Source organism: Cyprinus carpio, chromosome A22 (genome assembly GCF_018340385.1).
Source record: "Cyprinus carpio isolate SPL01 chromosome A22, ASM1834038v1, whole genome shotgun sequence".
Classification (NCBI taxonomy): Eukaryota; Metazoa; Chordata; class Actinopteri; order Cypriniformes; family Cyprinidae; genus Cyprinus; species Cyprinus carpio.
Window position 1 is genome coordinate 954188 of NC_056593.1, and position 25497 is coordinate 979684.

At 39.7% G+C, this 25497-nt stretch overlaps 2 protein-coding genes across 2 annotated transcripts; one reads left to right on the forward strand and one right to left on the reverse strand.

Moving 5' to 3' along the window:
* The first annotated feature begins 515 nt into the window (after positions 1 to 515).
* Positions 516 to 10463, forward strand: LOC109088522 (NUAK family SNF1-like kinase 2). The gene is made up of 6 exons (XM_042711602.1): positions 516 to 817; positions 4081 to 4201; positions 4392 to 4543; positions 6515 to 6580; positions 7190 to 7442; positions 8449 to 10463. Exons 1-6 carry the CDS (start codon positions 656 to 658, stop codon positions 9447 to 9449), a joined length of 1755 nt encoding a protein of 584 aa, XP_042567536.1. The 5' UTR covers positions 516 to 655; the 3' UTR covers positions 9450 to 10463.
* An 8335-nt stretch (positions 10464 to 18798) lies between these two features.
* Positions 18799 to 25430, reverse strand: bysl (bystin-like). Its single transcript, XM_042711609.1, has 7 exons — positions 25061 to 25430; positions 23231 to 23375; positions 23023 to 23161; positions 22818 to 22951; positions 22577 to 22737; positions 20805 to 20907; positions 18799 to 19291 (listed from the first exon to the last, which is right to left on the reverse strand). The coding sequence occupies exons 1-7, from the start codon at positions 25302 to 25304 to the stop codon at positions 18940 to 18942; spliced, it is 1278 nt and encodes a 425-aa protein (XP_042567543.1). The 5' UTR covers positions 25305 to 25430; the 3' UTR covers positions 18799 to 18939.
* Between the last annotated feature and the right edge of the window lie 67 nt (positions 25431 to 25497).

Below are 25497 nucleotides of genomic sequence, written 5' to 3' on the forward strand. Positions count from 1 at the left end.
TTGACATAAAGTTGTAAATCATCAGCTGCAAAGATCATAAAAAGATGACTAATTAACTGGAATAAGAGCGTTATTTTATTGATAATGTAATTTTACCTGATGTTTTAACCACACGCACTGTATAAAGAACTCTTTTTGGAAAGACCTTCATTTAAACAATATTGAACACGCTATCCTTCAATCTCAAGCAGCCTCGTTTACATTCTAATCTACTAAAAACCGAATTAAACATAAACCAGAGTTAACGCTGCCTTCCTGATGTAAAAGTTCACGTGCATGAATGTGCGAATTCCCCTAAAATACTACTTCCTGGTTAAACTTTCAGTTTTATTATTAGTGATGTGGTGGGTGTTGTGGATGATTGATGAGGATAATATCATAAATAATAAATGTGTCTGAGGCGGAGCAAGTTTTAAACACGCCCACAACAGGCCTCAAGCGCGAGGGGCGGGGGTTGCGATACGCGACGCCCCGCCCACACCGGAGCTTATAGCCCCTCCGGAGGACCAGCGATCCGCCCATCAGGCGACGCCCCGCCCACACTGGACTCAGCTAGTCGCTGGGGACGCGCCGCTCGCTGCACTGTCACCTGTATGTGGACATGAACGCACGTCTTCCTCTTCTTCCTCTTTTCTCTCCGCGCGTGTAGCCGCTCATGGAGTGTGACGGGGCACCGGGCGTCGCGTCCGTCAAGCGTCAGGCGGTGAAGCGGCACCATCACAAACACAACCTCAAACACCGGTACGAGTTCCTGCAGACGCTCGGGAAAGGCACGTACGGTCGCGTGAAGAAAGCCACGGACCGTTCCGGGAGAACGGTGAGAGCGCGTTCACATCATCACACCCATATATATATATATATATTAATACTAATAATATTAGTTCAATATTAATAATAATAATACAAATTATATTAGAATAATAATTAAATAATATAAAATAACACAAATGTAATTTATTTCAAAATAATCAAATATTTAGAATAAAATCTACAAATATATTTTAAAATAAGAAGTGAGTTTATGGTTGTTTTTTGAGTTGTCCTGCAGGTGTGAAGCACTTATTCTGCTCGTGGCGTGTATTTAGTGCTCCAGGTCTTTGATGAGAAGAGCTGTAGGTGTTCCTGTAGAGCTGAAGCTGCCAGTAAACAGAGAACAGGTTCTGCGGAACCAGCTTTAAATAGCCCAGGGCTCAATCCACAGGCCCTCGCTTCTTTCACTCGCACGCACGCCTCCATTCTTATTCTGTTCAGAACAATCATCATCTTCACGGTGAAGCTCAGGGAAACATGTGCAGGTCCATCACACTAAAAACATCCTTAAATGAGAAACGACGCTGTATAAAATACTGTTTTCTGTCAATATATCTGCTGTAAAATGACTTTCTCTTACCTCAGAAGCACAAAACACTACATTTTGATAGATTCATGCTTAAAACAAGATTTTTTTTTAAACTTAAGACATAAAAACAGGTGCTATTTATGATTAAAACTATCTTGTTTTGAGAATCTGTACATATTTCTACTGGAAAACAAAGAATACTGAATGACATTTATACACGACAAGCAACACTGTGTTCAAAAATACACCTGCAATTAAGCTCGTTTCTCTTAACTTGGAATTTATGTCTAAAACATTACTGGAATTATATTTAAATGAAAATATGGAAATGTGCTATTTATTTTAAGTAAATGTATCTTGTTTATATATATATATATAAGACTTTTATTATTTTACATTTTTTAAAGTAAATTTATCTTGTTTTATATATTCATATATATACTAGACTTATGTTGAAATTTTTTTAATATATAAACAAATATTTTAAATTTTTTTTTTTGTTATTTTAGCCTAATAATTATTAAAATAATTTATTCTCCCCAGATAAATTTCTTATTTTAAGGATGTTTAAATTTATTAATCCATTTATTTATTTATTAATGTGTAAAGCACAAAAACAGACAAAGTTACTGATGAAGAAAATGTTTCTTCTGTGACGTAACGCTGTGTTTTTCAGACATTGTAGATGGTAATACCGTGTTTTTTACTACAGTACTGTGGTGTTTTGCTTCGAGCTGTAAATCAGCTGCTCGTGTTTGCTTCATCTTCCATGTCCGGAGCGCTCGAGCTCGTTACTGTAATCAGCTCAAACAGGGAAGCAGGAAGCACAGGTCTATCAGTCAGGGGTTTTCCTCCTGCAAACATCTACAGTGAAGTACAGCACAATAGAGCTGGAGCCGCGTCACTCGGCCTTTTGTTTGTTCAGCTCGTCAGGAAGGACGTTATTATTCTTCTTCTAAAGAAAGAGAGAGTGAGCGCGTCACAGATAACAGACTGATAACTCTATTCATAGACGTGTGCTGGACAGCGTAGAGACTGAAACACGGCTCTTATAGCTGCTCCTGATTAAGAGCCGGCTCTGTTCAGGGATCTCGGGATGTTATATCAATCCACTGGAGATCTTCATGATGTTTCCGGAGCTGTAGCTCAGTGATTTGGTTTTTAGGTTTTAAAGCACCATAAAACAAGAAGAAAAGCAGCATAAAAACAGTCTTTGTAGGACCAAATCTGTCCTGTTTACACATTTGTGTTTTATCAGTCAGAACTTAATGTTTTTCATCTAAAACCAGCTTCTAATTAATGTCAAGTTTTGAATGTTACATTACACATTATTACCGCATTTACCCCTTATTATTATTATTATTATTATTATTATTATTTTTTTTTATTATTAAATATTTTTATTATTTTTTCAATTCGAAAACATAGAAATTCTTTGATTATATAATTAAATATTTAATATATTATATAATTAATATAAATTATACATGTACAGTATATATTTTTACATTATTATATAATATATTACAAATATTAATCTCATTTTTATCTCATGATTGCTCAAAAACTGTCCAAATTTATAAAACTTACTTAATTTTAAAAAATAAACACAAAATAAATGAATCAATTAATTAATTAATTATACAATTTTTTTTAAAAACTTGCATGAATTTTCACTTTCAGATGAAAAGTGCTGAGTTTTCATGCTGCAGTGGTTCTTGAATATACTCTTATATTCAGGCTCATCAACAAACTCCAAAAGGCTGAATATGTTTTTCCAAAAGTGTTTTTGACACTAATGGTGCTCCATACAAACCCGGCTCAAATCACCCGAACATTTTAAATGGTTATATCTCTGAAAACATATTAGTAAAAACATGTGGAAAAATAACGGATGTGTGTTTTGAGGGTCTGTGTGTACTAAAAGAGATGCAGCGTTTATAAATGTTCCTGTATGTCTTGTGTGTCAAAGTGTGATGTGTTTGTCCATCTGTTGGTCACCGGTGACCTGTGGAGACGCGTCTCACACACACACACACACACAGCTGCTGGAATGTCAAGCACGCCTGACGGCACACACATTCCTGGATGCACGCTCACAAAAGATGGACAAAAGAGGGCGAGACACAAACAGCATCTCAATCAGCCGGAGACGAGCTGCTGTCTGCTGATGAAGTGTACTGTGTAGGCGCGTTTCCATTACCCTTCAAACTGCGCAAATTGAAAATACCTTCGCCTAATGGAAACGAGTCAATTTCACAAAAACTCCCAAATATATAGAAAAAAAAAATTATGCTCGCATGAAATGGTTTTATTTAAAATTTAATAAATACTATTAATATTAAATATATTAATACGATTAACCTACATTGTAAATATATCATTAAATATTTTAAATTAATATTTAATAATTGTTTAACATGTAATAAATCAGCGCTATCAGTATTACATGTTGTTAAATATGATTATTATTTTATTAAAATTAACATATTTAATATTAGTTGTTATTAAAATGTTAAATACTCATATTTAATATAATATAATATAATTATCAACCTACATTGTAAATATTGTGATGATTTTAAACAGTGCTTTTTTTGATCATATAATGTGATATCGGTAAATATATATATATTAGAATGATTAAATACATTTATATTTTTCATCTAGATTCTGACTAGTCTTTACTCCAGTGTCTGGAGGGTTTTTGGCTACAGTGGTGTTTGTGTTTTGTTCTCCAGGTGGCTATAAAGTCGATCCGTAAGGAGAAGATCCGAGACGAGCAGGATCTGATCCACATCCGGCGCGAGATCGAGATCATGTCGTCTCTCAGTCATCCTCACATCATCAGCATCCATGAAGGTACAGCGTTCACACGACACGCAAAGCTCTTTGTTCTCATTACGCAATCGAGACGAACCCCAAAAAGTGCTTTAGTGTGCTTCAGCGCACCACAATGAACACCCGCAGGCCTCGTTAACAACAGAGCTGTCTTTATGCTGCACGCAGCTCTTCATCTGTAACTGTGCGCTGTGATGTGCTTGTGTTTCAGTGTTTGAGAATAAGGATAAGATCGTGATCGTGATGGAGTACGCCAGTAAAGGAGATCTGTACGACTACATCTGGGACAAGCAGCACGTCCCTGAGAGCCAGGCCAGACACTTCTTCAGACAGATCGTCTCTGCTGTACATTACTGCCACCGGGTCAGAACACATTCACACCAGAGCAGAGTCTCTGCTGATCATTGTTTGTAATTCATAATAATTTGATACATTGTAACTTTTTCTGTTTCTATATAGTTATTTGCTATTGTGAAATGTTTTTAAAGTACAGTATAGATGTTTGATTTCAGCAGATTTATGCTTAAGGTTCGATGCTATAATATTTTTTTAAAGTAAAACAGACGTATAATATCAGCCAGCATTATGCCCATCAGCTATAAAAATATTTACATTTAATTATAGGCTTCATGAAAGCACTATAACCATCACTAGAACCATTAAAAGCATTTTCTTTACTTGAAATAAAATATTGAAATTAAAATATTTAATAAAAAACATTTATTTGTACTAAATTAACTAAAACTGAAATAAAACTAAAAACTATAGTAGCATAATAATGATACTAAAATAACACTGCTGGGATTTCTATTGTTTAATATCTGAGGTTATGGGAATAAATTAAAATGATAAGACATTATTTTATTCCAGTTATCTTTTTTTGCAACATTTCTAAATTCTGTTTAGTTTAAGTTGAAGTACTAAAATAACTATAATTAAAATGATGAAACTATATAAACATACTTAAAAAAACAAAATTATAAAAACAACAAAACAACAAACTTAATCTTCAAAATTAAAACTTATTAAAATATAAAAATAAACTAATTCAAAATATAAATAAAAAAGTATTATCATATTATTAATATTAAAATAACACTGCTGTAGTTTCTATTTAATGTAAAATGAAATAAAAATGTAATAAAAAACTTATTTCAGTTATAAATTTTGCAATATTTCTAAAAAACTAAAAAGACAAAACCACAATAAAATTACAACTTAAAATTTTTAACTTAAAAAAAGCATAAAATGTAACTAAAATTAAAATTACATTTGGGTTTACTAATTCAAAATAATAATAAAAATTATAATAGTATATTAATGATACTACCGTATTCTGCAGTATTTTACTTGTTATTGTTGTAGAAGCCGTAGCCATAGTTTTAGGGTTTCAGAGACACGTCAGTGTTTCACCCAACAGTCCGTCTTATCAGGTATCTGTCAAGTGTCAAAGGTCAGCAAGACTAAATATTAGTCAAACGCCATGTGAGCATTTCTCAGAGTCTGGAAGACTAGCCAAAGTCTCCAGCAGTGTTCTGAAGCCAGCAGCTCCCTGAGAGAGCGGGAGGATTGCATAACACACATTAGCCTCCGCATGACTGAGCAGCGGGTTTCACACAGACGCTCAGAACACAAAACAACACTTCAAGACCGTGTGAAGAACAAACAAACCCAGGAAGATGCTTAACCAGACAGGTTCTGCTTTAAAATGCAGTGTTTAGCATGATAATACGGTTACTTGTGAGACTTGTGAGTTGTGGGCGAGGCCGCAGTGTTTTTGTCGCGATGTTAAATGAGGTGAAGCGAGACGGGCTTCGCCCTCCTGCAGAGAAACACAATCATGCATGACTCGCATTCCAGTGCTGACGGTGACCCAAATGCTCCCACCGTGTCCTTATTTAGAGCTCGTCACAAGATAAAAGAGGCGGCCGTCGTGAGCAGGTGATTACACTGAACTCATTTCACAGTGTTGTCACTGTTTGGAAGCGTCGGTGTTATCAGAGGAAAGTCTGGGGATTTTGAGATGTGCGTGTCATCTAGTCTGCGTCACGTGAAACTGAAATTAAAAAAGTCAAGTTCCCTCCCAACACCAGACGTCGTTGATCACTGGATCGTTTATTAAAGTGATAACTCACGGTGAAAGCGTGATTGCTTTTATAAAATGACACGGATAGCAGTATTATGAAAGACGGCAGACGTTAACGTTCATTAGCTTGTGTTTGGTTGGCAAGCGACATAAAACTACAGTATTAAACCAACTGTGTATCTCATCTGAGTCATTAGATCACCAAATATAACAGGTGTACTTTTCTAAATATCTCTGTTTTTCAACAGAACGGGATTGTTCATCGTGACCTGAAGTTGGAGAACATCTTGCTGGACGATAACTGCAATATAAAAGTACGTTTGGGACAGAATTAATTTTCAATTCGTGAAGGTTTTAGTTTTGGTTAGTGTTAATTTTTTTTTGGTGGAGGTTTTACAACTAAATTTTTTTTTTAGTCATTTTATTGATGTTGTGCTAGTTATTTTTTTATTTTGTTGATGTTGTTACTGCAGAGTTTAGATCCAACCAGCCTCAAACACACTTGCCTGGATGCTTCTAGTAATCCTGAAGACCAGTGGTTCCCAATCCCAATCCTGGTCCTGGAGAACCCTCAAAACTACACATTTTAGACGTCTTCCTATCGAACACACCTGATCCAGGTTTGGGAACCACTGCTGAAGACCTTGATTAGCTTTGAGTTTCCTTAGGAATGGAGATAAACTCTGCAGGATAGTGTCCCTCCAGGACAACCCTATTGTAAGCCGTTTTTTCTTTCATAGTCTGTTTGAAACGTTATCTCTGATACTTCTGCGTTATTACAGAAGAGGCTGTAAAACAAACACCCAATCGAAACTTGTGTGAGATAACCGCACAAATCTACTCTCAGCTTTAAGACTTGCACGGCGAAAGGCCAGCGGGAACTAGATGAGAAGCACTGATGGAAACCACTGTCTCTTTTTCAGATCGCTGACTTCGGGTTGTCAAACCTGTACCAGGGTGATAAATTCCTGCAGACGTACTGCGGCAGTCCCCTGTACGCTTCGCCTGAGATTGTGAACGGCAGACCGTACAGAGGACCGGAGGTGGACAGCTGGTCTCTGGGCGTCTTGCTGTACACCCTGGTCCATGGAGCCATGCCTTTTGACGGACAAGACCACAAGAACTTGGTCCAGCAGATCAGCACCGGAAACTACCGCAAACCCACCAAACCATCTGGTGAGGCTCTTAAAAGATTCAACCAAGACCTCCTTTGTGTACTGTTTGCCCTATATTTAAACCGAGACATGAAACTGGTTTCCTGTGTTTGTCGAAGGTCAAGACTTGGCTCTTTCAACCATACCACGTAGCAGTTTTATAGATGGAGCTTATCTATTCCTAGATAACATTCTGAATTGCGTGCTTTCAATCTGTTGAACATGGCAGTCTCATAAATTTGAGCTCCTGTGGGACTGTCAAGTTCTCACCGGCAGCAACTTTATTGCCGGAGGTTGCCTGGTCACCACGCTGTTGGTTGTTGTGGCTCCAATTCCTCACATGCTTCTTCATGCATCATTTTTAGCTATGTCCCTACGTAGGGCTGAGTAAACTGCCCAGAGTAACATGAACTATTCTTGCCAAGCAGTGTTTTCCAACTGTCTTGGAGTCTTGGAGGTCTTGGAGTCTCTACTAACAAGGTGATGAGTTGGATCAGGTGTGTTTGTTTGGGAAGAGTTTAAAGATATGACTGTTTGCTGTGCCTCCAGGAACAGGGTTGGGAAACGCAGTTTCGGGATACTGTGCACTGTTTGCGCTCCCATGCTTTCATTCCCATTAGTAGTCAAAACACTGCATTGCTGATCATTTGCAGAGTTACATAAAACTCTGCTACATTGTTGGACACACCTGCTTTGCACTGCAAACAGTCCCTCACGTTGCTAACTCTTACTGAATCAGGATGACTTCCAGAAGCCACAAACCAGTCGGTTTGCATGCAGCTTTGCAGTCTGTGATGTTGTTGGACGGGGGTGTCCAGTCCTGCATCTGGAGGGCCACTTTCCTGCAGAGATTAGCTCCGATACACTTACCTCTAGTGATCCTGACGACATTGGTTAGTTGGCTCTAGTGAGTTTAATTAGATCTGGAGCTAAACTCGACTGGAAGGTGGCCCTCCTGAAGCAGGACCGGACATCCCTGTTGTAGGTCATCTGTAGCATCAATACTAATCCTTTTTGTCGCCCCACAGATGCGTGTGGTTTGATCCGCTGGATGTTGATGGTAAACCCAGAGCGTAGAGCTACGTTGGAGGAGATTGCAGGTCACTGGTGGCTCAACTGGGGTTATCAGCTCCCTCTACTGGCTCAGAGCGACTCTGCAGCTGCGCATCAGGAGCCAGGACATGCGGCCGCTGCGTGTCAAACCGGTGGCCCGACTCGTATCGCAGACTGGCTACGCCGCACATCTCGTCCTCTTCTGGAGAGCAGCTCTAAGATGCGCTGCCTGTTGCGGACAGGTGGGGCCACCGGAGGAGAACCGGTCCAGCGACAACGCTCCATACGCAGGTCGCGCAAAGAAAACAACGTCTCGCAGACCATGCAGGAAGCTCCTCGCCCATCTAAAGGGATTCTAAAGAAGCGGGGGAGTCTTAAACAGAAAGTGCCCAGTGACTCGCAGGCTACACCCTTGGAGGAGAAGAGCCAGAATGCTTTGGCCCCGTCTGTCCTTCCTCCACCTCCTAAAGGCATCCTGAAGAAGCCTTCGGAAGGCGAGTCAGGCTATTATTCCTCTTCTCCGGAGAGCTCCGAACAGACTCTTGGGAACCCGTCACCGGTGCCGCACCGCAAGGGGATCCTCAAACGGCACGGCAAGTTTTCCAGCGGCCTGGAGGAATTCGGCTCGCTGGACCAGCTTGCACCTTCCTCACCCACCGTGGTCAACAGATCCAGACCGAGAGGCGCGATCAGCGAAGATAGCATCCTCTCCTCGGAGTCCTTCGACAGACTTGACCTACCTGACCGCGAGATTCCAGTCGCCCCAATGGAGCGACCAGCAGGTGGACGGAGGATGCGAGGATGCGTGTCCGCTGACAATCTCCTAAACTTGAGGGAAGAGTCTCAGTACCAGGGACACTGGGAAATGGACATGGCCTGCTACCGCGCAGGAGTGTCCGATAGCGTGTTTTCAATTTCTGACTGTGAAAACATCACTCAGATTTACAAACAAGCCTTGGGAGCAACTGCTAGCTGAAATGCACAGGGACTGTGATGTTCAGAATCTGTCAGAGGTTATGCAACTCCAGTTGTGCTTGGAAAAAGAAACAGGTTGGTAGCAAGGAATGTACTTGGAAATGTTCTGGAGCAATGCCATGGTTTAGAGGACAGGATGTCCTTTGCGGTAGACTCGTTTAGGACTTGCATTTAATTCTGGAACCGGGGATTGTGTTGCATTTGCAACATGCAAAACGGTAGACTTGGTTTGAGAATAGTGCCTTGTATGTCATCAGCTGCCAATGATAAACAACTGATTAGTTATTCTTTGAAATGTTTGTGGTTTTTAAATGACTGTTTAGGGTGTTGGCTAATGAAAAATTCCAAAGATGACTCATGATAAAGTTGTGAATTAAGTTTCAAAGGTGAATACCGGTGGTAGACTGCAGAAATATCCAAGAACACATGAGCGATACTGCAGTGCATAGACTAACTTTACAGCGTGCCATTATCTGCTCAGAGTTCACAGGTGTCATGAATACAAAACTACTGTCTGTTTATGACTTTATGTAGTGCAGACTTTAGCTTTGCATCTGTGTCAGAGTAAGAACATTTGAATCGTGCAGATAAGAAGTGTTTATTAGGATAGTAAAATACACTGTGACCTTTGAGAGCAAACTAAAAGTTCTCCTCAAATTGAGAAATATGTTGAAAAGGTGCGATCTACTGTTTTTGCCATCTGGATGTGAAAAAGTGTGTGCTTAATACTATGGGAAGGAATGTTATTTCAGTGTCATAACGGGGTGTTTGGGCTTGATCCGTAAATCTAACGTCTTCATACAGTATTTGTGAGTCCAGTAGAGCAGCAGTCTGTAGGGCTGCTCGAGTTTCATGGCTTGAGATAACCCGGGGTAATGAGGTGTTTTTCTTCTGTTTGGTGTCATATTTTGTTCAAGTTCATGCATGTTTATTTGCCAAAGTGCCTGATTTATCTGCTCTGATGTCTCTTTGAATCAGTGGAACAATAAAACAGCACAACTGAAGTGGAAAATGCTCTCTGGCTGTCGGTTCTTCTGTACCCATCATAATCTTCTGGATAACCATTAATGACATTTATACTCGATAGTATGTGAGAACTGTGTTGCATCTTTTTTATTAATGAATTTGAAAGTAATTGCATTAAAGAAACAGTAACAGTATGCAACAAATGCGTCTCTGTGCTGTTTTGAAGTGGTAGGATTTTAAGAGCTAATCAAAACAAACATTATAGTTACTTGAAATACACTAAATGTTAACTAAAAAAAAATTACATTCATATTTTAATTATGTTTTTATCATTTTTGTTCAATTTAACTTCTTTGTTGTTAAATGTAAATATTTGTAATTTCTTTTAAACTTTTTACTTAAAACTGAAATGGAATAAAGCTCAATAAAAATATATTGAAAAATCTAATAAAAATTAATTAAATAGAAATGGAAAATACAAAAATAAAAACTAATTAAATATATATATATTTATTTAATTTATATATATATATATTGCTTGAAAAATTTATTTAAGGTTTTTTTTATTGTGTTTTTTATTTATTTTTTAATACAAAGTAAATTTTCCAGGTGATTCAGATAAATAGTCCTGATGAAAAAAATATCCTGGTCATATTTTTCGGGATTAAGATTGAGATTATTTGGGGTCATTTTTGCATTTTATCACATGTAAATTTGCTAATTAGTATGCAAAAAATATTATTTACGTTGCCAGTATATATCATAGTACTATTCCTCATCTATGCTGTTTATTTTTACATTTTTTATCTTTAAAATTGACAAAAAGTCTATTAATAACATGTCTATGTGAATGAATCATGTTTGTGAAATCAAGTTCACATTTACAGCAGCGTGTGTGTGTGTGTGTGTGTGTGTGTGTGTGTGTTTGACAGGGCGAAGGTTTTGTCACAATGCAAATATTTGCTTTCTGTGCAGAACATTTACGATATTAAGACTATCGAGAACATCACCAAACGCTAATGTACCAGAACCGTCAACAATAAGAGAAAAACAAATGCTTGAATCCATTCTTTTGAGTGTATCTGATGGGTCTGAATGGCTCAGAGCGGGACGTCCCGCACCTGGAGGAGCTCAGATGGATGGATTTAAATTTGCTTGAGTGTTTGGTATTTTTTCTTTTCTGAAAACTGATTTTTTATTTTTATTTCTCAAAACTGTCAACCTCATTCACAGATAAACATGAAATGAATCCAGATTATCATTAAAATTAAGAAATAACAAATAATAATGTTCATAACAAATGAAAAATAATTTTAAACTAACTAATAAATTAATAAATAATGTTTTAAACCTAATAAATTAATTGTAAATAATTAGTTTTTAATCACTTTCTTATATAATAATGTATTTAAAAGAAACGGCAGATAAAAATGCTTCACGTATGAATAAAAAACAGCTGAACCCAAATATTTGATTAAAGATTATCCTCATAAAAGTTTCATTATTATCAATTAGAACATCGACATGCTCCAAAATTAATCAATGTCCATAACTTAAATTAAAAATAATCATTGCTCACTAAATTCCTGAAAATAAAAATTATTTTAAATAAATAAATTATTAAATAAATTGCTTAATTAATAATTAAATACATTTTATTCACTTTAATTATTGTTAATCAACTTGAACCAGTTTAAATTTTTTTAATGACATATTTTTTAGTTATGTGTATATATATATATATATATATATATATATATATATATAGTTTTTTTTCTCAAGATTAATCAAAGTTCATAAATTCAAATTGAAATAAATTAGTAATCAATTAATAAAAATAAATACATCCAACTAATTTAAAATAAATTGCTAAATTATTATTTCAAAAGTAAATTAATTTACGTATTGAGTCACAGCTGTGTTCGCTAATGAGGCTTTGATTCCTGTCTCGGTTCTGATTTTTAATCACTTTATTTTGTGAATAATCATGTATTTAAAGAAAAGCACAGATAAAACTGAATAACTGATGCAGTTTACTGCTGATTCTCAGTTCAGAAGGGCTCCTAAGGGACTGAGTAAAGTTTGTCTGTGTTAGCAACAGTAACTAAGCGTTTCAGCAGCACAATGCAGATGAGGCTTCAGGCGGCAGACGCTGGTCTCCAGTGATTTAGTGCTGAAACCAGAGCACAGGCGAACAAAAGCACGCGCGACCCGCCCTGACGTCCAGCACACAAAGAGCGGATCAGAGAGCTGCTGACGGCAGCGGGACAAGAGTGTGTGTGTAGCACCCGTGGAGCTCGGAGCGATGTAGGAGTGTGTGTGTGTGTAGTATCCGTGGAGCTCAGAGCGATGTAGGAGTGTGTGTGTGTGTGTAGTATCCGTGGAGCTCAGAGCGATGTAGGAGTGTGTGTGTGTGTAGCACCCATGGAGGTCGGAGCAATGTAGGAGTGTGTGTGTAGTATCCGTGGAGCTCAGAGCGATGTAGGAGTGTGTGTGTACTATCCGTGGAGCTCAGAGTGATGTAGGAGTGTGTGTGTAGTATCCGTGGAGCTCGGAGTGATGTAGTAGTGTGTGTGTAGTACCTGTGGAGCTCAGAGCGATGTAGGAGTGTGTGTGTAGTATCCGTGGAGCTCAGAGCGATGTAGGAGTGTGTGTGTGTGTAGTACCTGTGGAGCTCAGAGCGATGTAGGAGTGTGTGTGTGTGTAGTACCTGTGGAGCTCAGAGCGATGTAGGAGTGTGTGTGTAGTATCTGTGGAGCTCAGAGCGAGTGTGTGTGTAGTACCTGTGGAGCTCAGAGCGATGTAGGAGTGTGTGTGTAGTTCCTGTGGACCTCAGAGCGATGTAGGAGTGTGTGTGTAGTATCTGTGGAGCTCAGAGCGATGTAGGAGTGTGTGTGTGTGTAGTACCTGTGGAGCTCAGAGCGATGTAGGAGTGTGTGTGTTTGTCTGTGTTAGCAACAGTAACTAAGCGTTTCAGCAGCACAATGCAGATGAGGCTTCAGGCGGCAGACGCTGGTCTCCAGTGATTTAGTGCTGAAACCAGAGCACAGGCGAACAAAAGCACGCGCGACCCGCCCTGACGTCCAGCACACAAAGAGCGGATCAGAGAGCTGCTGACGGCAGCGGGACAAGGAGTGTGTGTGTAGCACCCGTGGAGCTCGGAGCGGGATGTAGGAGTGTGTGTGTGTGTAGTATCCGTGGAGCTCAGAGCGATGTAGGAGTGTGTGTGTGTGTGTAGTATCCGTGGAGCTCAGAGCGATGTAGGAGTGTGTGTGTGTAGCACCCATGGAGGTCGGAGCAATGTAGGAGTGTGTGTGTAGTATCCGTGGAGCTCAGAGCGATGTAGGAGTGTGTGTGTACTATCCGTGGAGCTCAGAGTGATGTAGGAGTGTGTGTGTAGTATCCGTGGAGCTCGGAGTGATGTAGGAGTGTGTGTGTAGTACCTGTGGAGCTCAGAGCGATGTAGGAGTGTGTGTGTAGTACCTGTGGAGCTCAGAGCGATGTAGGAGTGTGTGTGTAGTATCCGTGGAGCTCAGAGCGATGTAGGAGTGTGTGTGTGTGTAGTACCTGTGGAGCTCAGAGCGATGTAGGAGTGTGTGTGTGGTAGTACCTGTGGAGCTCAGAGCGATGTAGGAGTGTGTGTGTAGTATCTGTGGAGCTCAGAGCGAGTGTGTGTGTAGTACCTGTGGAGCTCAGAGCGATGTAGGAGTGTGTGTGTAGTTCCTGTGGACCTCAGAGCGATGTAGGAGTGTGTGTGTAGTATCTGTGGAGCTCAGAGCGATGTAGGAGTGTGTGTGTGTGTAGTACCTGTGGAGCTCAGAGCGATGTAGGAGTGTGTGTGTAGTACCTGTGGAGCTCAGAGCGATGTAGGAGTGTGTGTGTAGTACCTGTGGACCTCAGAGCGATGTAGGAGTGTGTGTAGTACCTGTGGACCTCAGAGCGATGTAGGAGTGTGTGTGTAGTACCTGTGGAGCTCAGAGCGATGTAGGAGTGTGTGTGTAGTTCCTGTGGAGCTCAGAGCGATGTAGGAGTGTGTGTGTAGTACCTGTGGACCTCAGAGCGATGTAGGAGTGTGTGTGTAGTATCTGTGGAGCTCAGAGCGATGTAGGAGTGTGTGTGTGTGTAGTACCTGTGGAGCTCAGAGCGATGTAGGAGTGTGTGTGTAGTACCTGTGGAGCTCAGAGCGATGTAGGAGTGTGTGTGTAGTACCTGTGGAGCTCAGAGCGATGTAGGAGGGTGTGTGTAGTATCCGTGGACCTCAGAGCGATGTAGGAGTGTGTGTAGTACCTGTGGAGCTCAGAGCGATGTAGGAGTGTGTGTGTGTGTAGTACCTGTGGAGGTCAGAGCGATGTAGGAGTGTGTGTGTAGTACCTGTGGAGCTCAGAGCGATGTAGGAGTGTGTGTGTGTGTAGTACCTGTGGAGCTCAGAGCGATGTAGGAGTGTGTGTGTGTAGTACCTGTGGAGCTCAGAGAGAGATGTAGGAGTGTGTGTGTAGTATCTGTGGAGCTCAAAGCGATGTAGGGAGTGTGTGTGTGTGTAGTACCTGTGGAGCTCAGAGTGATGTAGGAGTGTGTGTGTAGTACCTGTGGACCTCAGAGCGATGTAGGGAGTGTGTGTGTAGTACCTGTGGAGCTCAGAGCGATGTAGGAGTACCTGGACCCTGTGTGTGTAGTTCCTGTGGAGCTCAGAGCGATGTAGGAGTGGTGTGTGTAGTACCTGTGGACCTCAGAGCGATGTAGGAGTGTGTGTGTAGTATCTGTGGAGCTCAGAGCGATGTAGGAGTGTGTGTGTGTGTAGTACCTGTGGAGCTCAGAGCGATGTAGGAGTGTGTGTAGTACCTGTGGAGCTCAGAGCGATGTAGGAGTGTGTGTGTAGTACCTGTGGAGCTCAGAGCGATGTAGGAGGGTGTGTGTAGTATCCGTGGACCTCAGAGCGATGTAGGAGTGTGTGTAGTACCTGTGGAGCTCAGAGCGATGTAGGAGTGTGTGTGTGTGTAGTACCTGTGGAGGTCAGAGCGATGTAGGAGTGTGTGTGTAGTACCTGTGGAGCTCAGAGCGATGTAGGAGTGTGTGTGTGTAGTACCTGTGGAGCTCAGAGCGATGTAGGAGTGTGTGTGTAGTACCTGTGGAGCTCAGAGCGATGTAGGAGTGTGTGTGTAGTATCTGTGGAGCTCAAAGCGATGTAGGAGTGTGTGTGTGTGTAGTACCTGTGGAGCTCAGAGTGATGTAGGAGTGTGTGTGTAGTACCTGTGGAGCTCAGAGCGATGTAGGAGTGTGTGTGTAGTACCTGTGGAGCTCAGAGCGATGTAGGAGTGTGTGTGTAGTATCTGTGGAGCTCAGAGCGATGTAGGAGTGAGTGTGTCGTACCTGTGGAGCTCAGAGCGATGTAGAAGTGTGTGTGTAGTATCTGTGGAGCTCGGAGCGATGTAGGAGTGTGTGTGTAGTATCCGTGGAGCTCGGAGCGATGTAGGAGTGTGTGTGTAGTATCCGTGGAGCTCAGAGCGATGTAGGAGTGTGTGTGTGTGTAGTACCTGTGGAGCTCGGAGCGATGTAGGAGTGTGTGTGTGTAGTATCCATGGAGCTCAGAGCGATGTAGAAGTGTGTGTGTAGTATCTGTGGAGCTCAGAGCGATGTAGAAGTGTGTGTGTAGTACCTGTGGAGCTCGGAGCAATGTAGGAGTGTGTGTGTAGTACCTGTGGAGCTCAGAGCGATGTAGGAGTGTGTGTGTAGTACCTGTGGAGCTCGGAGCGATGTAGGAGTGTGTGTGTAGTCTCCATGGAGCTCAGAGCGATGTAGAAGTGTGTGTGTAGTATCCGTGGAGCTCAGAGCGATGTAGGAGTGTGTGTGTAGTCTCCGTGGAGCTCGGAGCGATGTAGGAGTGTGTGTGTAGTATCCATGGAGCTCGGAGCGATGTAGGAGTGTGTGTGTACAATCCGTGGAGCTCGGAGCGATGTAGGAGTGTGTGTGTAGTATCCGTGGAGCTCGGAGCGATTTAGGAGTGTGTGTGTAGTATCCGTGGAGCTCGAAGCGATGTAGAAGTGTGTGTGTAGTACCCGTGGAGCTCGGAGCGATGTAGGAGTGTGTGTGTAGTACCTGTGGAGCTCGGAGCGATGTAGAAGTGTGTGTGTAGTACCCGTGGAGCTCTGAGCGATGTAGAAGTGTGTGTGTAGTACCCGTGGAGCTCAGAGCGATGTAGGAGTGTGTGTGTAGTCTCCGTGGAGCTCGGAGCGATGTAGGAGTGTGTGTGTAGTACCTGTGGAGCTCGGAGCGATGTAGAAGTGTGTGTGTAGTACCCGTGGAGCTCGGAGCGATGTAGGAGTGTGTGTGTAGTATCCCTCGGAGCGATGTAGGAGTGTGTGTGTAGTATCCGTGGAGCTCGGAGCGATGTAGGAGTGTGTGTGTAGTACCTGTGGAGCTCGGAGCGATGTAGGAGTGTGTGTGTAGTACCTGTGGAGCTCGGAGCAATGTAGGAGTGTGTGTGTAGTACCTGTGGAGCTCAGAGCGATGTAGAAGTGTGTGTGTAGTACCCGTGGAGCTCGGAGCGATGTAGGAGTGTGTGTGTAGTATCCCTCGGAGCGATGTAGGAGTGTGTGTGTAGTACCTGTGGAGCTCGGAGCGATGTAGGAGTGTGTGTGTAGTACCTGTGGAGCTCGGAGCGATGTAGGAGTGTGTGTGTCTCCGTACAGACACTGTGTCCGCAGCGCTCAGAACCAGCGTCTGCAGCAGCAGTTCCAGGAAATCAGACGTCACAATGGAGGCCAGATCCCAGCGCAGACGCCACACCAGCAGCAACTCCCACTGCTGCACACACACACATTATACTGTATTTTTATTTAAAAAAAATTATAAATAATAAAATGCATAAAAAATAATTATAATGAGCAGATGTTTTTAAAAATAAGAAATTAAAAAGTAATAATTAAATAACAAAGCCAGGGTTATCAGTATTAAATAAATAAATAATAATAATTATAATAATTAATAATAATAACTATCAGAATAAGATACATTAGATAACATTGTATGCTTCAAATCAATGCGAATACAATTCATTAGAAATCATCAGATCAGTATGATTCGAATCACTATGCCCTGATCCCTTCAAAGGGTTTACCCTCCGGAGTGAGAGCTTCTAAGGGTTGAAGGGTGTAGGGGACCAAACAACTGTTTCTTGAAGTGCCCTTCTACGTCATCATCACGTGCCCACACGGAGGCACCGTCATCATGCAAAGAATCTGCGCAAAGGATCATGGGAGCCGGAGGTGTCCATCAGTTGTACCCTTCGAAATCCTTCATTCCGAAGGGCCCTTTGAAGTGGCCAGTTTTGAGCACTTCGGTTTGGAATGACCCTTCAATACGGCGGCCATGATTGTTTTCACTCCAAAGTGCCCTTCGGAGGGCGATATTTCCCATTTGGAACCCACTGATCATCAGGTCAGTGATTCGAATCACTGTCAGAATATGATTCATTAGATGAATCAGAGTACGATTCTAATCACTGAGTCAGATTAATATGATTCATTAGATCTCTTCTCACCTGCAGCATCCATCCGGTCAGGATTGGGCGCACGTAGCACTGCTCGTCGGTCGGTTCGTTACCGGTTTTGATGTTCGGTCTCTCCGAGCTCAACAGGTTCTGACAGACGAGTCTCCACATGCTCGTGACAGAATAACTCCATCAGACTGATTAAAGCGATTAAACGCGCGGTGATGCGGCTTAAAGTCATCATAAAATTTATTTATTTTATTAATACAAGTTCCCAGTCTTATGAACTCAACCAAGAAAAAAAAAATACTGTTTTCATAATTGCTTCCTAAATTATAAAAACGCCATAGACTTCAAATAATATATGTATATATTTGTGACTTCTCACAATTCTGACTTGTTTTCTTGTTATTCTGAGTTCATATCTGACTTTATAAACACAATTTCAAGATATCAGAACCCGCAATTCTGCGGAAAAAGTCAGAATTGTCACATAAAAAAATCTTTAAAATCTTTTTTGCTGGGAAAAATAAACAATTGCAGAATGTAAACTGAACTATATAAAAAAAAAATAGTCAGAATTCCGAGACGTAAATTTGGAATTGTGAAAAAACAAACAAAAAAAAAAAAAACTGAATTCTGATTTTTTTTTTTTTTTTTTAAAACCTCTCCATTTTGGGTTTATATGAGAAAATCTGAATTAAGATTTAATTTTTTTTTAATCAATTTCCACAAATAATTCAATTCTGATAAATTCCTCATTAATAAAACCAAAATTATATACATTTTTCTCATTAAATATCCTATTTCACTCATCATGGAAGTAAAATTCATCAAAAACAACATTTCATGCCGAGGTTTAAATCCACACGAGCGCTTGAATAAAACCAAACCGTTCTGAACTTTATATAACATGATTTTATTACCTCGTAACTCAAGTTTTAACAAAGTTTAGTCCAAAAATATAAACATTGCAGAACTGCAAAAAATTTAAATATACTGCAGCACACTCGCAGTCTTGATGTGGTTGTGATGAGTCTCAGTCGAAGCTCATGGCGGGCGTGGCGTCCTCCTGGTCACGTGACTCTGCGCTCTGCAGCTCGCGCCGGATCTCGGAGGAAATCTGCGCATGCGTCTGAACCTTCAGCAGCTCCAGCAGCGCCTCCTTCTGTTCGGAGGACAGGTCAGCTTTGTAGCGCTGCACCAGCGTCAGCAGGCTCTGGTGCCACAGCACGGGCAGCGTACGTTTGTCCGCGCGGAACGTCAGGAAGTGCGCGACCAGAGCGTCCAGCACGCGGAAGGGCAGCGCGTACTTCTTATCCAGCAGCAGCCGCAGGAAAATACTGTTGGCTCCGTTGTACTCCATCTCTGCGATTTTCAGCATGGCAGCGCTGCAACGTATAGCGGCGGATTAGCAGCACGTAAAATTACAATTACGAGAATAAAGTCTCAAAATATTACGTCTATAATCTTACAATGCTATGACTTAATTCTCACAATTATTCTCACAATATCACAAGTTTAATCGCATGTAAAACTTTATTCTCATATTGCTACAACTTCATTCCGGTAATTTTAACTGTATTATCAAAATATTACAACTTTCGTCTTGTTTTCCTATGACTTTGTTCTGGTAATTAAAATATTACAACTTTATTCTCAATATATTACAAGTTTAATATCATACAAGACTTTATTCTCATATTGCTATGACTTTGTTCTGGTAATTTAAATTTTATTCTCAAAATATTCCAAATTTAATCTCATATGAGATAATTCTCTCATTGCTATGACTTTATTTCTGTAATTTTGAATTTATCCTCTAAAATATTTATAAATTTAATCTCATAGGAATTTATTCTGATATTTAATTTTTTCTCATAATTTTTAATTTAGTAAAATATTTTTATAATTTCACTATTCTATGACAGGTTTAGTCTTGTATAACACTTTAAACTCGTACACTTTGTTATGGTTATTTAAAAATTACGCAATGCTACGACTTTATTCTCAAAATATTACAAGTTTATTTCACATAAGACTTTGTTCTCATATTCCCAACTTTTTCTCATAATTTTGACTTTACTGTCAAGATATAAATTTATCTTATAAGACTTTATGCTCCTAATTTTGACTTCATTATGAAAATATTACAAGTTTAATCTTGAATAAGACTTTTTCCATATAATTTTGAGGTTTTTCTCAAAATATTCAAAATTTAATCTCATATGAGACTTTATTCTTGTAATTTTGCCTTACTTCTCAAAATATTACAAGTTTAATATCATAGACTTTATTCTCATATTGCTATGACTTTGTTCTGGTCATTTGAAATTTATTCTCAAAATATTCCAAATTTAATCTCATAAAACAATTCTCTCATTGCTATGACTTTGTTTCTGTAATTTTGAATTTATCCTCTAAAATATTTATAAATTTAATCTCATAGGAATTTATTCTCATATTGATATGACTTTTTCCTCATAATTTTGACTTTATTAAAATCTTTTTAATTTCACAATTCTATGACAGGTTTAATCTTGTAATTATAACTTTATTCTCAAAATTGTGTTCCTACGACTTTGTTATGGTCATTAAAATATTACGCAATTCCACGACTTTATTCTCAAAATATTACAAGTTTAATTTCATATGAGACTCTGTTCTCATATTATCAACTTCTCATAATTATAACTATATTCTCAAAACATTACAAAGTTTATTTGCGTAATTCTGATTTTATCAAAATATCACGATTCGATTTTCACAACGCTATAACTTTACTCGTTATTTTCTTTTTTATGCAGCACTAAAACGTCATTGTAGCAAAGAGCCGGAGAACAAACCGAACCGTGTTATTTAGTGCGCTTGAGAAGCATGTGATGTTGTAAAGGTTTAGTTCACCTGGAGTGCAGCACGGGGATGGAGCATCTGGTGATGATGCTGCCGATGATGATGGCTTCTCTCAGAGTACATGTGCCTGATTCACACAGCGGCAGCAGGATTCCTGCGCGCACACACACACACACACACACACACACACACACACACACACACACACACACACACACACACATCAGCTACGCATGCAGCATTTATACATGGGTCAAAGACGTTAAGATGTCCGCATCGAAAGAAATGTGCAAAAGTGATTTTGTGTCCATAGAAAGCACATTAAATGTAAGTAAAATGTCTACTTTTAAGGTTCCAAATAATTTTTTGGAGAATAAAATGTTAAATTTGGTTGAAATAATGTTACATTGTCATTCAGAGTGACACAGTATTTATGCAAAAATTCAAACAACATACTTATTCTGACGTGTGCATATTAAAATATCTAAAAGAATAATGGAGCATACTAAATTTTATTGTGTTTTAAATGAGTAAAAAACTCTTACTGACAAATGGGCAAAACCTAGGATAGTGGCAAATGTTAAAAATTTAAAATTACAACTCATTAGTATTTGGGGTGAAAGTAATTAGTCTTTTAATATGTCATAAATTGATTTTTGTTGTAAATATGCCTGACAAGATTGTTACACTGAATGAGATTTTACTGGGTGTCTTCTGTAAATCAGGGGAAAATGTATGATATTTATTTTTTGCTCAGAAAAACAAAAACAAAATTGCAATTAAATAAAACAGAAAACTTTTTGCATTTTTTTTGGGGGGGAAACTACAACAGTTTAAAGCAGTATTACACTTTTTTTTTATGCTTAAACACTTTTTCGTCTTTGACCCACATACTTTGAATTCACTTCTATTTTTGCCATTTTGGATTTAATTTTTGTTTTAATTTAAGGCAAGACGATACAAGTGAATAAGGTAAAAATGAAAAGACATGCAGATATGGAATTGTGTTATGGAATTAAATATGCACTAATTTGTACAGACAAAACAAAGTTCTGGTTTGATTTTGTCGTCATATTAGAGTGAAAGGTTCTTCCAGAGGGGATTTTGGATTTCTCATTTAATCATAAATCAGATAATACTGTCAACAGACAGAAAACAAACTGATTTTCACCGTGTTTTTAAGGAGTAAAATGTTCAGTGTGAATGAAATATGAACCAAACCTTCAGAATACAGAGAGGAATAAAACTGTAAGGTTTGGAGGAAAACCTCAGTTAAAAATATCAACACAATTACACTCATTCTGAAGTTGAGTTTCGCTCTATTTCGTCTCTGGCATTTGTTAGATACTACAGTAATGATTTGTTTATCAGTCAGACGAGTATAATTTAACCAGAATCAGCCACCAGATCTGATCTGTTCTGGTGGAAGGCGCCAGCGTCCTCTAGTGTTCACTTACAGTCACTACTCTCCTTCAGTTCACTGGGAATATGCTGATTAGAGTTCAACTAAAGACGTATTCTGCATAAAAGCCCGTTTTAAATGTTTCTTACGCTTCAGGAGGCCTTTATTAACCCACAGGAGCCGTGTGGAGCACTTTATATGATGGATGGATGGATGCAAAATCTCAACACCCATTCACTGCCATTATAAAGCTTGAAATTATAAATATAACTCTGATTGGATTTGTCTGAAAGAAGAAAGTCATATACAGCTAGGATGGCTTGAAGGTGAGTAAAGCAAGGGGTAACATTCATTTTTGGGTGTACTGTCCCTTTAAATAATCTCGTTAATTGCAAAATATGCATTTAACTGAGCTGTTAACCTTTGAACCAGGCTCCGGGTTTGAAGAGCGCTTTCTTCAGCGCGCTGTACAGGTGGAAGTTCAGCCGCTTGAACTCGGCGATGTCGTCTCGGATCCTGGGCAACAGCACCAGATTGTAGAAGCGCTGAGCCATTCGCTCCTTCAGATTAGACGAGAAGATCCTGCACGGACAGCACAAGTGAGCGAAAACAGAAAGAGACACCGACACATGCGCAGCGGTCCGTGCACGGTGACCTCTGACCTGGTGGCCTGGTACATGGCGGCGGCCGTCCACGTCTCCGGCTCGGTGAGGTACAGCACCTGCTCCCAGTTGGAAAGAGCCGGGATGATCTTGAAGGCTTTGGGAAGTTTCCCGCTGCGGTATTTCGACAGGACCTGGAGAGGGAGAGTGTTAGCGCCTGCGGAGGACGACTCGCACGCTAAGGCACTCATATTAGCGCTCGCACCTTGTTGACGCCTTTGTAGACCTCCACCACTCGCGGGTCCAGCTGAGGAGCGGCGTGTCCAGACACCTCGGACATCACGGTGCCCACCTCCGTCTGCTTCTCCGTGATCTTCTCCATGATGATGTCGGCTAGCGTGCGTCTGCCGGGACACAAGCCGTTAGATCACGTGACACGCCGTTCATACACATCCATGGACGCGTCTGCTCACCTGAGCGGCGGGTTCTTGTTCATGAACATCTCGATGGCCTTCTCGTCCTCAGGGTCCACGTCCACCTCGTCCCCCGTCTCCTCCGCAGCGTCATCGCCCAGCGCCGGCCACTCGTCCTCAGAGTCTCCATCCTGTGTGCTCGGACCTGAAACCACCACGAGTTCACTGACGCTTTCACACACAGCAGTCTGATCACTGCGCATATATAGTTCATCGGTCTGTGTGTGTATTATAAATGTCATAAATATCTGTCTGTCTATAGACTATATATACACACAATAAATATCTGTCTGTGTCTATATATTATAAATATCTGTCTGTCTGTGTCTATATATAATATCTGTCTGTGTCTATATATTATAATATCTGTCTGTGTCTATATATTATAATATCTGTCTGTGTCTATATATTATAAATATCTGTCTGTGTCTATATATAATATCTGTCTGTGTCTATATATTATAAATATCTGTCTGTGTCTATATATAATATCTGTCTGTGTCTATATATTATAAATATCTGTCTGTGTCTATATATTATAATATCTGTCTGTGTCTATATATTATAATATCTGTCTGTCTGTGTATTATATGTCTGTCTGTGTCTATATATCATAAATATCTGTCTGTGTCTATATATTATAATATCTGTCTGTGTCTATATATCATAATATTTGTCTGTCTGTGTCTATATATTATAAATATCTGTCTGTCTGTGTCTATATATCATAATATCTGTCTGTGTCTATATATTATAAATATCTGTCTGTCTGTGTCTATATATCATAAATATCTGTCTGTGTCTATATATTATAATATCTGTCTGTGTCTATATATCATAATATCTGTCTGTGTCTATATATAATATCTGTCTGTCTGTGTCTATATATCATAAATATCTGTCTGTGTCTATACATTATAATATCTATCTGTGTCTATATATAATATCTGTCTGTCTGTGTCTATATATTATAAATATCTGTCTGTGTCTATATATCATAATATCTGTCTGTGTTTATATATTATAATATCTGTCTGTGTCTATATATCATAATATCTGTCTGTGTCTATATATAATATCTGTCTGTCTGTGTCTATATATCATAAATATCTGTCTGTGTCTATATATCATAATATCTGTCTGTGTCTATATATAATATCTGTCTGTCTGTGTCTATATATCATAATATCTATCTGTGTCTATATATAATATCTGTCTGTCTGTGTCTATATATTATAAATATCTGTCTGTGTCTATATATCATAATATCTGTCTGTGTCTATATATTATAATATCTGTCTGTCTATATATCATAAAATATGTCTGTATCTATATATTATGAACATCTGTCCGTTTGTCTATATATCATAAAAATCTCTCTCTCTCTCTCTCTCTCTATATATATATATATATATATATATCTGTGTGTGTGTATATAAATATATATATATATATATATATATAGATGTATAGCGCGTTTTAAATATAATAAACATCTGTCTGTCTTTATCTATAGACTACATAGACTCAAATATCCTTAGTAAATATCTGTTTGTATACCATAAATAAGATATCATATATAAATATTTGTCTGTCTCTATATATATCATGAACATCTGTCTGCTTGTCTATATATCATAAAAATATGTCTATATCTATATATCAAACATCTGTCTGTCAACATATATGTCTGTATATCATAAACATTTGACTGTCTGTGTCTATATCTCAATCATAAATATTTACCTGACTGTCTATAGACTATATAGGCTCATATATCTATCTACCTGTCTGTGTGTGTGTGTGTGCTGGTCAGGTGAGTCGGCTCACCTAGCTGAGTGGCCGGTGGTCTCCTGGTCTCTGGAGGGAGTCCGAGCTCGTCCTGCAGTTCCTCCTGCTGGATTCGGGCCTGCTGCAGGATCTTTCGGGACAGTTTCTCGTCCACGTACTCCTGCTCCTCCTCGCTCCGGCCTCGGCTCTTCACGCGGCCCCCGGAGCGCACCGAGTCCCCCTGCAGGATCTGATCGGTCAGAGACAGCGCGCCGCCGCTCTTAATCTTCTGCGCCTTCGGCATGATGTCGATGATTACACGATCAGTATTAGTATTATTAACTCCGGCTCGAACTCATGACATGCAGCTGAGCGCCGAACACACGTGTGTCTGAAGCAAATGGCGCAGTGAGTGTGAGTGTGTGTGTGTGTGTGTGTGTGTGAGTGTGTCTGTCTGTAGGGCTGATCTGAGATCAGATAGACTAAACGAGCGCTGA

Bases quoted from the DNA above. Each gene is read 5' to 3' on its own strand.
- bysl (XM_042711609.1), bottom strand. From the start codon at position 25,304: ATGCCGAAGGCGCAGAAGATTAAGAGCGGCGGCGCGCTGTCTCTGACC. The intron at 23,162-23,230 runs GTGAGCAGACGC...GTGTCCCGGCAG, and splicing joins AACAAGAACCCGCCGCTCAG to ACGCACGCTAGCCGACATCA. The intron at 22,738-22,817 runs GTCAGAGGTCAC...CTGTCCGTGCAG, and splicing joins GCCATGTACCAGGCCACCAG to GATCTTCTCGTCTAATCTGA.
- LOC109088522 (XM_042711602.1), top strand. From the start codon at position 656: ATGGAGTGTGACGGGGCACCGGGCGTCGCGTCCGTCAAGCGTCAGGCG. The intron at 818-4,080 runs GTGAGAGCGCGT...TTTGTTCTCCAG, and splicing joins CGGACCGTTCCGGGAGAACG to GTGGCTATAAAGTCGATCCG. The intron at 4,202-4,391 runs GTACAGCGTTCA...CTTGTGTTTCAG, and splicing joins CATCATCAGCATCCATGAAG to TGTTTGAGAATAAGGATAAG.